This window comes from Balaenoptera musculus, chromosome 5, assembly GCF_009873245.2.
Source record: "Balaenoptera musculus isolate JJ_BM4_2016_0621 chromosome 5, mBalMus1.pri.v3, whole genome shotgun sequence".
Lineage (NCBI taxonomy): Eukaryota > Metazoa > Chordata > Mammalia > Artiodactyla > Balaenopteridae > Balaenoptera > Balaenoptera musculus.
Genome location: NC_045789.1, coordinates 138,662,301 through 138,676,004, shown reverse-complemented (window position 1 = coordinate 138,676,004; position 13,704 = coordinate 138,662,301). Strand labels below are relative to the sequence as shown.

Here is a 13,704-nt window from a genome sequence, read left to right as displayed (position 1 = left end):
GTTCAGTGCCTACTCATGCCTAAGAATTAGAATTTGATTAAAAATCTCATATTTGATTGGAGGTCTGAAAAACTAGTAGGCGTGAAAGGCGCAGCATGCTGATGTGATACGCACTGGTATCTAAAACAGCCTTCCAGTGAGGGTCCGTGAGCGCTTTAAGTTTGTTTGGGACATTCTTGTGACACTCAAAAGTATTAATTATATAAAGTATTTGACATCACCAAACTCTTCCGCCAGGTAGCTACTGTATAAGTCGTCATACAGTAATCTTCTTGGGTTGAAATAGCTACGCAAACAGTACATTCTGGTGCGGTAGTTTATTTTAATGCAAAACTTTGGTGATGCCCGCTCTCGCCTCACCGCACAGAGTCTCCCCTCACCTGGACAGCAGCGTCACACCGCTTCTCATGACCCCGTCATCTCATGCTTCCCGCCGGCTTTGGTGTTGAGGACTCTCGGAGCGGTGAACCAGTGTGCTCTGAAGGGTCCCCCGCGGCTTGTCCGAGGGAGTCATGGGGCATAGCTCTGTCGTCAGCCCGTGTCGCGCCCTAGATTTCAGCTGGGCATTCTGACTGGCACTTGCCAGTCAGTCACAACTCTGGCTTCCAGCATTACTGGTTTCCAGCCACTGCAGTGACCCAGGCGGTGTGGTCATTGGTTCACTCTCTGTGAAGTTCGGTGCATGACCAGATGTGAGAGGAGTTGGACAAATTGGATGCTGTGGTGTCACTTACTGTTGTCACGATTCTGACTTTTCAACTGTCCTTGCTATTACAGTGGACTAAAGAGGATGGACATAGGACTCCCACCTCTGCCGTCCCTAACCTGTTTGTCCCATTGAACACCAACCCAAAAGAGGTCCAGGAGATGAGGAACAAGGTGTGCACCAACCGCCACCAGCAATCGGTGGAAGCTGACGTGCGTGCGGGAGGAGGCGGCCCTGGGTGGGGCAGGAGGCCTGCGGCTGCAGCTGGGAGGGTGTAGCTCCAGGAGGACCTCCGCTGCCACCACGTGACTGCTGAGGTCCTCCCTTCACACTGCTTTGCTGCTGCGCTAACAAAGTGCAGTGGCAGTGCGTGAGCAGCAGACGCTTTGGCCCCCATTGTCGAACTAACACCTGCTCACATAGCAGGGCAGAATTGAAGCTGCAGAGCCTGTTCCTGGCAAGAACAGCCTTTGCCCCCTGCCTTGCAGGGTTCATTTGAAGAGTTAGAACGTTTGGTATATCGGAACATGAGATCCACCAGTGTTCACAGTGTCACTAAAAGATGGGCACACAGGGGGTGCCTCCCCTCGAGTTAGTGAGTTCAGTGAGGTCTGTGCCTGCCGAAGTCATCTGGAAGGGGCCCTCTGTCTCCTCAGACCCATGAATTACTAATCGGGCTGGACCAGCACCGTTAAGCGGGCACGGTGGTCACGCAGGACCCGCTGGGGTGCAGGGCAGAACAGAAGAGTAGCTTGTGCTGGGGGGCCCAAGCGCACAAACGGTGACTTTCAGTCACAGCGAGGTTTCTCTGTACTGTTGATGTGTGTTTCCCTTCTTGCCATCCTCAGATTCGAGAGCAGAACCTACAGGACATTAAGACGGCTGGCCCCCAGTCCCAGGTGTTGTGTGGTGTAGTGATGGACAGGAGCCTCGTCCAGGTGAGAGCTCAGGATGTCTCTGATGGTAGTGGGTGGTGGCTCTAATGACTGCCTGCTCCAAAATTATTCTTAGGTTGCGAGAGAATGACTATGAGGTAAGTGTCCTAGGCAGCCAGTTTTCTTTGTTCAAAGTCTTCATGATAAGAAGGAACCCAGCCACTCCTCCTTGAGTGGTAGACCAAGCATAAGCATGCCCAGGGCCGTGTCCCCCTCCAGCCCAGCTCCATGTCGTGCATGCCTGGCTGAGGGCCTGGGTTCGCCCGGTGTTAGCGGTCAACTGTGTACAACGCTGGAAGAGGGTGGGTGTCGTGGACTTTGGTTCTTGTATAGATTGCTGTCCACAACAAAGTGCTGCTTGGGGAAAAGTGCAGAGGGTTCCTGTAAATGTGGTCCACATTTACACGCATTTCTGTAAAAGGATTGTACCTCATGGCACATTGAAGGTAACTGTGTAAGTAGTTATCTCTGAAAATTAAGTTGCCACCGAATGTTTTAAACATGACTCACCGGGGTTGGTGATTGTTGTTGCATTTTTCTGATGTTGGCCAGCCGCGGTCCTGGTTCTGTGGCCCGTGTTTGCACGTTGCACCGCCATCGCCGCTGCATCGCTGTTGACGGCTGTCCCGCTGCATGCTCTCAGCTGGCTCCATCCTGTGCTCTCGTTGATGTTCCACAGCCGGGCCTGGTGGGCTCTGACGACTCAGTTTACTGTTGCAGGACGCGCCCCTCTCTGACTGTACGGAAACAATCGAAGGGCTCGAGCGTACAGAGCAGACCTTTAGTCCCGCTAAGTCTCTCTCTTTTAGAAAGGTACTCACCGCCCCGCCCTCAGCTACCTGTTGGCACGCCCTGCTCTTTACCCGCCCCGCCCCTCACCTGTCGCCCTCGCTAGGTATTGTCTTAGGTATCGCAGGAGCTTTAAACGGATCTCTCAATTAATTTGTGAGATCGTACAAAAGGTTCTGTTCTGCTTATTCGGTTCTTTAAATAAAGCATTTTGTATGAGGTTATTTTTACAATTTTCAGCATTTTTACGTTGTGCTGAGAAATGGCTGATCTTAGGGATGTTTCTGAAGTTCCGCATGTGACTTTGGTGGGTGCATGTGTGGGGATCTGGGAGTTTGCCTTTTACAAGGTGCCGGTTGCAGGAGGCTCACGGGTGTACTGCGAGCTGTCGGCTGCCCCGTGAGACGGTCTGCCTTCGCTCGCTCAGCTGTGACCGGGGGCGCGATGAACGCCGCAGCCAGGGGCTGTATGATTGAAAGACGTCATTTCAGAGGAATGGGAAATAAAACGGGACAGTCTTTGCCAGCCCTTGTTGAGGAAATGTATTTTTACCTTAAAAAAAAAAAACAAAAAATAAAACCTAGATAATTGTTTTAAGTGTTGCAAGGGGGAAAAAATACTTATGAATATTTGAAACCCAGAATTGTAATTTCTCTGTGTACGTGCGTGCCTGACACGTACCGTAGGTGGAAAATGTATCTGGTGTAGCTTGCCCAGGTGGAAGGAAACCCTCTACACACTCAGGCTGCTAGTGTGTAGAGCCAGAGTGGCCGACCACACGGCTGAGTGTCTTAGTGGTGTGTACCCTGTGTTCAAAGGAAATTTTCAGGGTCTCTTTCGATTAATACACCTCCAGTGAGATGCAAATATCATTTTATCAACGTTCCCATTGCCAGAGAAATCAGATTTGCACTAATGATTCTATATTCCTGTCTGGAAGCCCTGCTGGTAAAGTTTTCTTGCACATTTATATATTAATTCAATGGGCCCCATTTTTCCTTGTCCTTAGAATGTACTTGCAGCTACCATTCTTAGAGGAACTTCTCAGAGCAAGGGAGAAAGATGTCTTCTTACCCCCGTTGCTTGTTTCTCATGTTGCGACTTTGGACCATAAGCTGTTGTGATCTTGGTAGTTCATAATTCTTTCTCTCAGATGCGTCCAGAGTGCTGAGCCCATGGCCCCAGGGTGCTTACTGTGAGAGCCCAGAGCCGCCTCCAGCTTGGTGGGCTCAGGTCAGTGCGCAGTCACTGCTGTGTGGTCTCTCTGGCGTTCTCTCGCGCTTGGCGGTCTCTGTTTGCTCCTGTGAGGGCTGTCTGGAGGGCGGACTGGCGAGCTGGATTGGAGGGTGCCCTCGTGGCTCCTCCTCCAGTTGCACTCTGGCTTTTGCTTCACCGCGTGGTGCTCAGACTTGGGCGTGCGTCCCAGGCACCTGCGACCGCTTCGTGAAGTGTTGTACGTAGGGCCCCCCTCGTGCCTGGCTGGGAAGTTAAGAGTCTGTGGGAGTGAGATTCCTGGAGATTCCGGCGTCCTCCCCACAGCAGATCTGAACAGCATGCCGCTGTGAGTGCCGTGTCCGGTGCGGTTAGCCGAGGAGACTGCTCCTGGTTGGGGAGATGTCGACGCCCCTGGACACGGATTTCTGTTCCTGGTTTTCCTCCATCATCCGCCTCCTGGTGCTCACATTTGCACCCCTGGTCTTCTTCCCACTACGCACGTCTCATTCCAGGGGTGAGAGTGTGCTTTGACTCCGCCAGCTTCCTTGACTGGGTCTGTGTCCACATCCTTTAGTGTGGACCTCAAGATGCAGACGGCATTACTCCTGGAAGATGGCACTGCTTGCTGGCAAGTTGAGTTCTCCTTGACCAGGGAAGGACTGGGGTTGTTAAGGTTCTAAACACATCCTCTTCCCGGTAAGGCAAGTGTATGGATACTTGCTTCCTGTTTGAGAACCTGAGGAACAGGTGTTTGGGACTTGGGAAGTTGGGGCTTTTCTGGAAGGACTTTGCTTTGCCCCCATCTCTCCCGCATGGTGACAGCTGTTCACCCAGGGCAGGGGGTGTCTTCTGACGGGGGAGGGGCGGTGAGTTGCCAGCCGCAGCCCGACGCTCGGTTCTGAAAGGAATGCTGAGCCCTGCTGCAGGCGCGCTCGACTCCAGTGCTGCGCGAGCCGGCCTGCAGCCTTCTGGACCTCGTTACGAGCGAACCGAGTTGTTAGAGACCAGGCTGGGAAGGTCTACGCTGAAAGTTGTCCAGCGCGGGAAGAACTCTGTTGTGCGATTTGTGTAGCGCGAGCTTCCCTGTTGCCGCGTGTGCCTGCAGCCCCCTGCCGCATGGTAGAGATGCGAGGAGGCCTGCGGCCCAACTTGTGGACTCTCCCGGTGCACCTGGTGTTGAGCACCTAGTGTGTGTGTGGCCCCGCACCTGGAGTGTAAATTCAAACCTGAGTAGGTTTTACAGGTGAAAATCTGATGCTCAGAGAGGTCAGGGCACTAGACCAGGTTTGCACAGCTTCGGAGCTGGAGCTGTCATCCCACACAGGCGGTGTCAGTCGGGGCAGACGTAGTTGCTGGGCGTCTGTCCTGCTTAGAGCCCGTGGTGGTGGCTCCAAGTGACGGCAGCAGCGAGAGTCTCCGCGGGGCCTGCTGGCGGGAGCAGCCACTGCACATCCTGGTTTCTCGGCCTGGGTTGCTCCACAGCGGGCCTGCGTCCCTCTGCATCTCAAGCGTATCTGTGTCTCCTTCCCTCCAGAATAACAGGGTCCCTGTGTCCCTGGATCTGTTCAGAGCTGGTCTGGAAGGCATCTCGGCCCTCAGCTGAGGAATTTGGAGGAGGGAGCTCCCTGCCAGTGGGGGCAGGAACCGGCCATGCTGCACCTCGAGGGCCAGGTGTTCCAGACAGAAAGGACCTTGCTTGACCACAGGGCGTCTCCGTGGCAGTTGACTGATCATTTGATTTAAATGATGTAAACATTTCTCTGAAAGCTCGAATCTCCATCTCATTTTACTGGCAGCGATACCAGGATGCAAACGCAGTTCCCTAGTTGCCGTAGATCCTAGGATGTTAGTGCTCAGCACGTCTTAGCTGCGGTCAGCCTGGCAGGCCCCTCGCGAGGCCTGTAAAACAGGCCCGTGGACGGCAAGGGGCTTGTCTCAGGCCACAGAGCTAACTCGTGGCAGACGAGGATCCGATCTCTGTCTGGGGAGGCTGGGCTACTTCTGAAGGAAAAGCCAGTCGACCTGGGGTCGGGCCTGCTCAGAAGGAGCCCCCTCCCCATCTAGGCAGCTGATTTCCGATCTCGAGGCTCTCTGAGCACAGGCTGCGGATTCCAGCCTTTTCCTTCTCTCGCCTGGGGTCCATGTCGCTGGACGGTGACTGCTCAGCCCAGGTTCCCAGGGGAGCAGCTGGCCGGTGAGCTGAATGTCCTGGGACTCGGCCTGGCCCTGTCTCTCATGCACGTCGCTGGCGCGCCCTCTCCCTTTGGTGTTCGCCCACCGAGGAGAGCGCTGCCGGGCCAGGCCTGGCATCGAAACGATTGTGGATTCTCCTGTTTTCACTGGCTTCCAGAAGTTCTCCTTAAGTAAAGGGCACGTGCTTGAGTTCTGGTTAACTTTCTCAAAACTGAGCCCCAGAGCGTGTGGGGGCCAAGCTGGCGAGCTGCGGGGCACAGAGCTGCGCTGGGCAGGCGAGGGTGGGCGGGCGAAGCGCCCGCGGGCTGCCCGCTGCTCCCTGCCTGTGCGCCCGGCTGCGTCGGCCTCCTCCTTGAGGACCGGGCCACCTGTGTGCTTCGCTTTGCTTAAGCTTTCTTTTTTCTTTTGTATAAATTCTTACAGTTTTCCAAATTCCTCAGACAAGTGCTGGTGTTTTGTGACATTCTGTTATCTCTTAATGTTTTGGGGTAAGTTACAGGATCTAGTTACAAATCAAATGCACAGTCAAAAGAACAGAACTTTTCTGTGCTCTTAGAACATAAGCACATTTCTGAGCACACCTACCTGAGTGTTGGGATCATGACATTTTCTGGTTTGGGAGGAGGGTAATTGACTTTAAAAGTCCCCTTTTGCATCCATCCCTGTCTGTCTGTGAGGAGATGGGCCTCTCCCTGGGATGCTCTACACACTTGATCTGCACGTTGGTGCCTCTGCTTCTGAAGTCTGAAGGACTTTCCTAGGAGTCTCTGCCCTGTTGCATGTGTTTCTCAGTCTGCTGCTGAAGGCTGCCGCTCAGGGACGTGTGTGCGCCCCGCCCCCCCTTGCCCGGGAGGAGGGAGAGTCCTGGAGCGGCGGGGCTCTTGCGGACCAGCCGTCCCTTTCTGTCCGCAGGGCGAGCTAGTGACGGCCTCCAAGGCCATCATTGAGAAGGAGTACCAGCCCCACGTCATCGTGAGCACCGCGGGCCCCAACCCCTTCAACACGCTCACCGACCGCGAGCTGGAGGACTACCGCAGAGAGGTGGAGCGCAAGCAGAAGGGCCCCGAAGGTGAGCAAGCTCGTGGGTCCGGGGCGCCGCAGGGCCGGCTCGTGGGTGCAGAGGCGGCAGGGAGCACTCTGTGGGCTCCTCTGTCCTGTGCTGACTGTAGGTGGCGAGGAAAGGTAAGCCCAGCGTGCCGGTCTCTGCACATCCTGCTCTGCTCCCGGAGAGGGCGGAGTAGAGAAATCTGTTCCCAAGAACAAGGCCGCATGTGGCGGAGGCCGGCCCGGGTCTGTGACCTGCACCCCTGCACGCGGTCTCCTCCCACCTTCATCTCAGCTGCAGTCACGGCTTGGAGTTTTCTCACGGACTCTTTTTCTCCGTAAGCCCCAAGAGCTCCCTGGCTGGGCACGGTCACAGGCCCAGGGACTAGCGTGTCGGGCTCTCTGGCATCTTTCCAGACCCTGTGAAGGGTGTGGCCAGTGCTGGTGCAGCCTTTGTTTCTCTTGGTAGCTCACTGACATAGGAGGTCATATTTTTGTAAAACATGTTGGGACTATTTTACAACAAAGGAAAATAAGTGGCTCTGAGAGCCAGAACCTCTTGGAGCAGCTTGTTTCAAACTTCAGGTTTTTAAAAGCACATCCAAACATTTTGAGAACTAAGAGAGAAGCCAGCCTCCCACTGCCTCTGACACGAAGGCTCAGTGGGTCTGAATCACTGTCCCTGAGTGCCCTGGGTTGGTTACCACGAAGACCCTGGGACACGACGTCCCCTCCAGGAGCTTCATGCTGCTGTCCGCGGGACCATAGGATGGCCCACGCTTCTTCCTCTTGGGAGCAGCCCTCCAGGTCAATGGGGGACCATCCTGGGAACTATTCCTGCTTCAAATGCAACCTCTGATTTGCCCCAATTTAACTTTTTCTTTTTTAGTCTTGTTTTAGACCAATTACATAATGCATCACATAGCTGCTATTGGAATTTGAGTTGTGCAAAAAAACTGCTGAATTGTTTTTCAGTGTGTTACACCATCACTGCCTGTCACTTTGTTATATATGCATTAAAATTAAGGTTTGCTGCACATAGATTCAGAGTGAGCCTGATCTTCTGGTCACAGCACGAATTCTGATCACCTCCTGAACGGTGCATGCAGCCCTGTAGACAGCTCTGTCTGAGCTATGGCCATAATTACTTGCCTTAGAGCAAGAACTGGTGTGTGGGCCTGAGCTACTGGTCCTGTAGCCTAATCCCAAGTCCTGTGCACACATATGTGTGTCTGCCCTTTGGACTCAGACCCTTCCAGTGTCTGGGAAACCTGGATTTTTTTTTTTTTTTTTGAGTTAAACCACAAGACACAAATACTTCCTCTATATGTGAGGCTACATGAGGAGTGATGTCACAGCAAGTGAGTGAGTGTGGACGGGGACAGCTGTGGTCGTGCTGTGTGATCACGGAGCCGTCGGCAGTGGGAGTGGCAGCCAGGGGCCACTGCCAGGAAGCCCCTGCCCAGCACTGGTGCTGGCTCTGGGCACGGCGGTGGGGGGCGGGTAGTGTGTGCCGCGGGTGACCTCAGGCTGTCTGTCAAAGGCAGCACCTCAGGCACGAGGAAGAAAGCCCCTGGCCTTTGGCTTCTTTTCCTGGCTGAAGGAATTTGTTCACTCAGGCAGGAGGTGTGAAGGCCTCTGTTTAGAGACACTTGGCTTCAGGAAGGGAGCTGTAGGCTCGGGGGACTTGGGGAAGCAAGTTGGTCTGAAGCTATTAACGTGAAAAGTTTCAATGGGAGAAGGAGATTTAAGGAATTAAGATAATACTGGTATATATTTTTCCCTAAATGAGAGGCAGACTTGGAATTTCAGGATCCTGAGTCCTAGTTCTTGTAATTTTTCCTCTGTTCCTTAGCATATTTTACTATAGAAAATAAAAATATGTGTTACAACTGCCAAGTTTAAATTATTGGTAGAAAATGCTCTAAATAACAAATTAAAACCAAGGTCACGCTCCTGTAATGTCCCCTGAGGTGGCAGGTAGGGCGAGGGTGCTTGGGACCCTGGGCTCTTGCTCAGCAGCGGGAGAGGCAGGATGGTGAGGACATGGCCCCTCACCAGAGGACAGGAGAGGACAGGCTGGGGGTCACCGGTCACAGCCCGTCACAGAGGCAGCTCTGGCAGATTCTCAAACCGAGATCCACAGCCCCGTCAGGAGTGGCTTCCTTTGTCCTCTTCCGGGTAGGAATGGGGAAAAGGTTGAGGCCAGCGGCTGCGAGCCCTTCCCTTCTTGGGCTCTTGCTTGCGCCCTGAGCAGCCCCTCCCGCCCTCCCTGAGGCAGCCCGATGGGCAGGGCGGGAGGGCCCGTCCGCCCGGGAAGGGGCGAGGGGAGGCCCGCCGTGCCCAAAGGCCTTCACCACGCTCTTTCTGCCCTGTGTGCACCTGCAGGGAATCTGGACGAGACTAGAGAAGACAAAGAAGAGAGCCCTCCGGAGCCCCTTGCTGCCCCCCACACTGCCCCCAGCGCCCCCATCAAGCTGGAGGAAGGTGAGCTCTCGGCTGGAGGTGGGTATGCGGCCGCCCCGTGTGGGAGGGTGCACGGCCGCCCGGGGTGGCATCGCCAGGAGGGGCCGAACTTCGTGGCTTTGTGTAAGAAAAGCAGCTGAGTGTGGCAGTAGTTGAACTGACACTAACAGCCGAGTGTGTTTGCATGGAAGACAGTACGTCATCCGCTCTGAGCTCGCCCAGCCTCCTCCGCTCCCGTGCTGGTTCTGTCCGGGGTAACTTGAGGCAACACAGATTCGTTAGTGTGATGTCACAGGTGGGAGGACAGTCGTTGGGGATCGGAACCTGCCTTCATTCATGATGTCAGTTTTGCCCACTGCTTGCACATTTCCTAGACCTTCCTGTGCTCGGATCACCCCCGGAAACGTCCTCCATTGTGTCTGGGCCACAGGGCTGCATTCTTTGGCCATATTTCCCAGTCCGTGGAGAGTGCCCGCCTCCCCTGGCCTCTCAGACCACCCACCGTGTTTCTGTGACGTGTGGCCTGCGTGTCTGTCCCTCAGTCTTGTACGTTGTGCTTCCCGTGCCTGTCGGGAGCCTGTGGCTCACCTCCTGCCCTTTTCTGTGTCCACAAGAATGGCCTGGCCATTCTCCTTCTGTAACCCGATGGCTGTGACTGAATGCATAGATTCTCTACCTGTGCTTTTCTCTTCCTGTGGCTGCGTTACAAACAGGAGGTGGATGTGCTAAAGAGTACCTGTTACCATAGTAAGTACCGCCTGCTGCCTGGCCCTCTGCTGTTTAATCGGAATTCCCTGTGCTTTGCCTCATTCTCCTGCTTCTTTGTTGCTTATTAATTTTTGTTTTTTGTTTATTCAAAATAAAAACAAAGGCCCTTCTTTTACCCAGTTCCTCCATCCTGGGCAGTGGCCTTCCTGGAAGGGGCTGGGTCCCCTGAGCTGTGCAGCGGGCAGCCTGTCCTCGAGTCCCCCCAGGGCCGAGGCGGCGCTGCTCCGAGCACTGTGGGTCTCAGAAGTTTCAGAGGGACCACGTGGTCCTGTTGAGCCTTCGAGACAAGTCTAGACTAGACTCAGGCGGGGATTTTGCCACCTGCTGCACGGGGGTCGCATGTGTTTGGATCTTTGCTTAAACTGGGTGCTTAAGCTTAATTTGAGGGGGTGGAAGAGTGACATTTAGTGCTGTTTTCCCAATGTGACATTTGTCAGATGGTCAGAGTTCCCCTGAGCACCCACAGGCCACCTGTGCATGCTTCGCGGAGTGAGTCCTAACTGTCCCGCCCAGTCCCCTGCAGCCGCGCCTCCGCACCTCAGCCCAGCCCAGCCTCTGCTCACCTCCGGACGTTTGGCTAGATTTCCAGGCACTGAAGGTTTGCTGTTGCCTAACCTGCCAGTGGCTGGTGACTTGGTGGACTATTTTAAAAAATCTACAAAACTGGTTTCCCCCAGGGTCAGTGTAGAAACCAGTCCTCAGGCTGTTTCTTTAAAATAAGTTCCATTTGGCTCTTTTATGTTTCCATGTTCAAATTGTTAAGGGGGCTTGAATTTTTTGCCCGTCCCTTACCTTAGCGTTCATGTCTTTTTTAACTCTCCAGCCTAAAATGGCCTTTGTTTGGTGTTGATGTTGATGGGGGTCTGGGAATCAACTCATAGTTTTCTACCAGCTGCCACAGCTTTATATAGTTTTCTCCTTGGGGGAGACCAGGTGTCGTGGATACAAATTTAGGCTTGATTTCAGGATTACTAACACGTGTCCTTTAAAAGGGTTCAAGTGTTTAACGCAGACGTTGCAATACTGAAAATGTTTCCACTTGCCTTCATCACCGTCTCTGTGACTGGGGACCGAAGCCCTGGGACTCTGTCTGGCTTTGTCGGCACGTTGTCCATGAGAAGGAGCTAAAAACCACCCTGAGGTTGAGCCCACGTTTTGCACTGTGAGCTGCAGCCAGCCTGAAGCAGAGTAGATCTTACTGACAGCTTCTTACTCTTGTTTAGTGCAGGGCGCTTGCGATCCCCCTTGGAGGTCCAGGCAGTCGCCCTCTAACCTCGCCTCTCCCACCCCTCCCCCCAGACCTGCCGCAGGAGCCGGCTTCCGGAGACGACAGTGATGCCGCCACCTTCACGCCGACTCTCCCTGACCTGTCCCCTGATGAGCCTTCAGAAGCGCTCTGCTTCCCGACATTGGAGGAGGAGGAGGAGGAGGAGGAAGAGGGGCTTTGTGAAGCAGGGGGCCCTCCAGGCCCCACCAGGTCCCCCTCGGCGGCCATCCCTGAGCCAGTCACAGCCCAGGCGGCTGACGAGGCCGCCTCCCCGGCTGCCGAGGAGGGGGCTGCTGTGGACCCTGGCAGTGATGGGTCTCCGGGCAAGTCCCCCTCCAAAAAGAAGAAGAAATTCCGCACTCCCTCCTTCCTGAAGAAGAGCAAGAAGAGGAGCGACTCCTGAAGGCCCTTCCTGCACAAACCGATGCCACCAGACTGTCCCCGATCGTGTCTCATGCCCGTGTCTTCTTGTGTAATGGAATGCAAAAGGCCCACCCCTGTGTAGCTAGCGCTTCCCTCGCGGCGTGACCAAATCCCCACGGAGACCGGTGCTAACCTTGTGTGCGCAGCGGCCCGGCCTGCAGCCTCAGGTGCTGGGGGAGACTTGGTCTCTGCGTCCACCTCGGAGCCCTGCCCTGCAGGGACCAGCACCTCGGCCCATCTCATGAGCCCCTCGGGGACACGCTGTCCCCAGGGGCTTAGCTAAGTCCAGGTTCTGGCTGGATCGGGGGCGGCCCTGCCAGCCCTGGCCTCGACCGCCCCTGCCCCCCTCCTCTTGTGAAGTAACCCGTGCCCCGTCTCTGCTAGCCTCCCTTCACCCCGGTCTCGGGTCACTGAGTCAGGCCTGTAGCTTCTTGCTGGCATTTTCTGCTCAGTGATCTCATCTGTTTGGATACACAAAGCCGTGGTCCTGTGAGAACACTCGTGTCCCCGCCAACGGCCCAGGCCACCGTGGCGGACTTTGAGAGGCGGGTTTGGGCTGAGCCGGCAGTCCCAGCAGCGGACGGGCCTGTGTACACCCAGGTAACCTATGCATGGTCTCACCGGCCCCCAGCGGCCAAAACCAGACTTGCGGCTCCATTCCTTACTCACTGGGGGCTCTCGATCCCCGTCGTCGTAGGGAAGGTGCATCAGGAGGGGAAGAGTGCTTTCTAGATGTCCTTTCAGCACGTCTGCAGTTCACCCTACACGCTGTGAGTGAACGGTCCGCGCTGTGCTTCGTTCTCTCCCCAGGGCCTGTGGCAGAGCGCAGCAGGGCTCCGTGCGCTCTCCTGGGGGGTCTGCTCTTAACCTCGGCTCGGCGCAGCCTGGAGGGTACCCTCGCTTCGATAGAAGGCAGTTCAGGGTAGGAGTTGGCCCCAGGGGTCCCACCTGACGCCCTGTGCAGCCACTGGCGGAGCCCACCTCCCGCCCTCCAGCGCCACGGGGTGAAGTTCACTGCACTCACATCCCTGGAAGATAGCGGCTAGCTGCTTAGTGGGAACTGGTGGGTGGCCAGGTGTCTCTTCGACAGTGGCCTGTCCCAGGAGCTCCAGTGCCAGCCTGTCCCCCAGACAGGTCCCCAGGAGGGGGGAGGGGCCCTTGGGGGACCCAGTGCCCGACGTGGGCTCAGGTCCCACACGCTCGACACCCAGGCAGGACCTGAGGCGGCTGCATGGCGCTGACCTCCGCGTCGAGCTTACTGGCAGGCAAGCCACTTCTCTCCTGTGTATCGTTTCATTGCCAAGATGGTGGTAGAGTTCTCCACCCTCACCCTGCACTGCACCTCAGTTAACCGCGGGCTCTTCCTTTTATCCCTTCCTCTGACCCCACGTATGCGATGACTTTAATTTCATTTTTGTAGTTTAACTCTTTGTATTACAACATGAAGTTTAGTTGCATATACAGACACAGGCTTGGGAGGACAAGTTCTACAGCCTTTCTTCATTGTAACATGTTTTACTCACAAATAAAATTCTTTAAGCAGTTTTCTTGTCTAAACTTGGGAAGCCGTCTTGCATCGGAATTCCTTTTCTTTGTTCCTTTAAAATAGGACTTCAGAAGTTTATCTTATGTTCTAAAAAAAGATCCCACGCAGTTTGTCACTTTGGACCACGGGGGACTCTCTAACCTGGAAGTGCCCTACCCCAGTGCCCGCTTGTTCTTCCTCAGGGGGCGGAGGGCAGGGTCCAGGCGAGGTGGGGGGAGCCCAGCGGAAGGGTCGCTCCTCCCCAGTCTGCCGGACACGCCCCAAGTACCACCTGGTAAGTGCTGACCCGGGGGCGGTCCGTCGGCCTGTCCACCCCTCGCTACAGCGCAGAAGGAGGGAAGCGGGCCTGGGC

At 55.2% G+C, this 13,704-nt stretch overlaps 1 protein-coding gene across 16 annotated transcripts in view; it reads left to right on the top strand.

The window, feature by feature from the left end:
* Nucleotides 1-13,351, top strand: part of ADD1 (adducin 1) — a 76,819-nt gene extending 63,468 nt beyond the window's left edge. For 5 of the 16 annotated variants that reach the window (XM_036853699.1, XM_036853696.1, XM_036853690.1 and 2 more), the window contains 6 exons: nucleotides 778-918; nucleotides 1,555-1,644; nucleotides 2,362-2,454; nucleotides 6,751-6,907; nucleotides 9,271-9,369; nucleotides 11,416-13,351. In XM_036853699.1, coding sequence (XP_036709594.1) covers nucleotides 778-918; nucleotides 1,555-1,644; nucleotides 2,362-2,454; nucleotides 6,751-6,907; nucleotides 9,271-9,369; nucleotides 11,416-11,786 — 951 coding nt within the window. In that variant the 3' untranslated portion in view covers nucleotides 11,787-13,351. Of the gene's footprint in view, nucleotides 1-777; nucleotides 919-1,554; nucleotides 1,645-2,361; nucleotides 2,455-6,750; nucleotides 6,908-9,270; nucleotides 9,370-10,015; nucleotides 10,097-11,415 lie in introns of those variants that run through there. The other 11 variants (XM_036853698.1, XM_036853693.1, XM_036853705.1 and 8 more) reach the window with 7 other exon arrangements.
* Nucleotides 13,352-13,704: the final 353 nt, after the last annotated feature.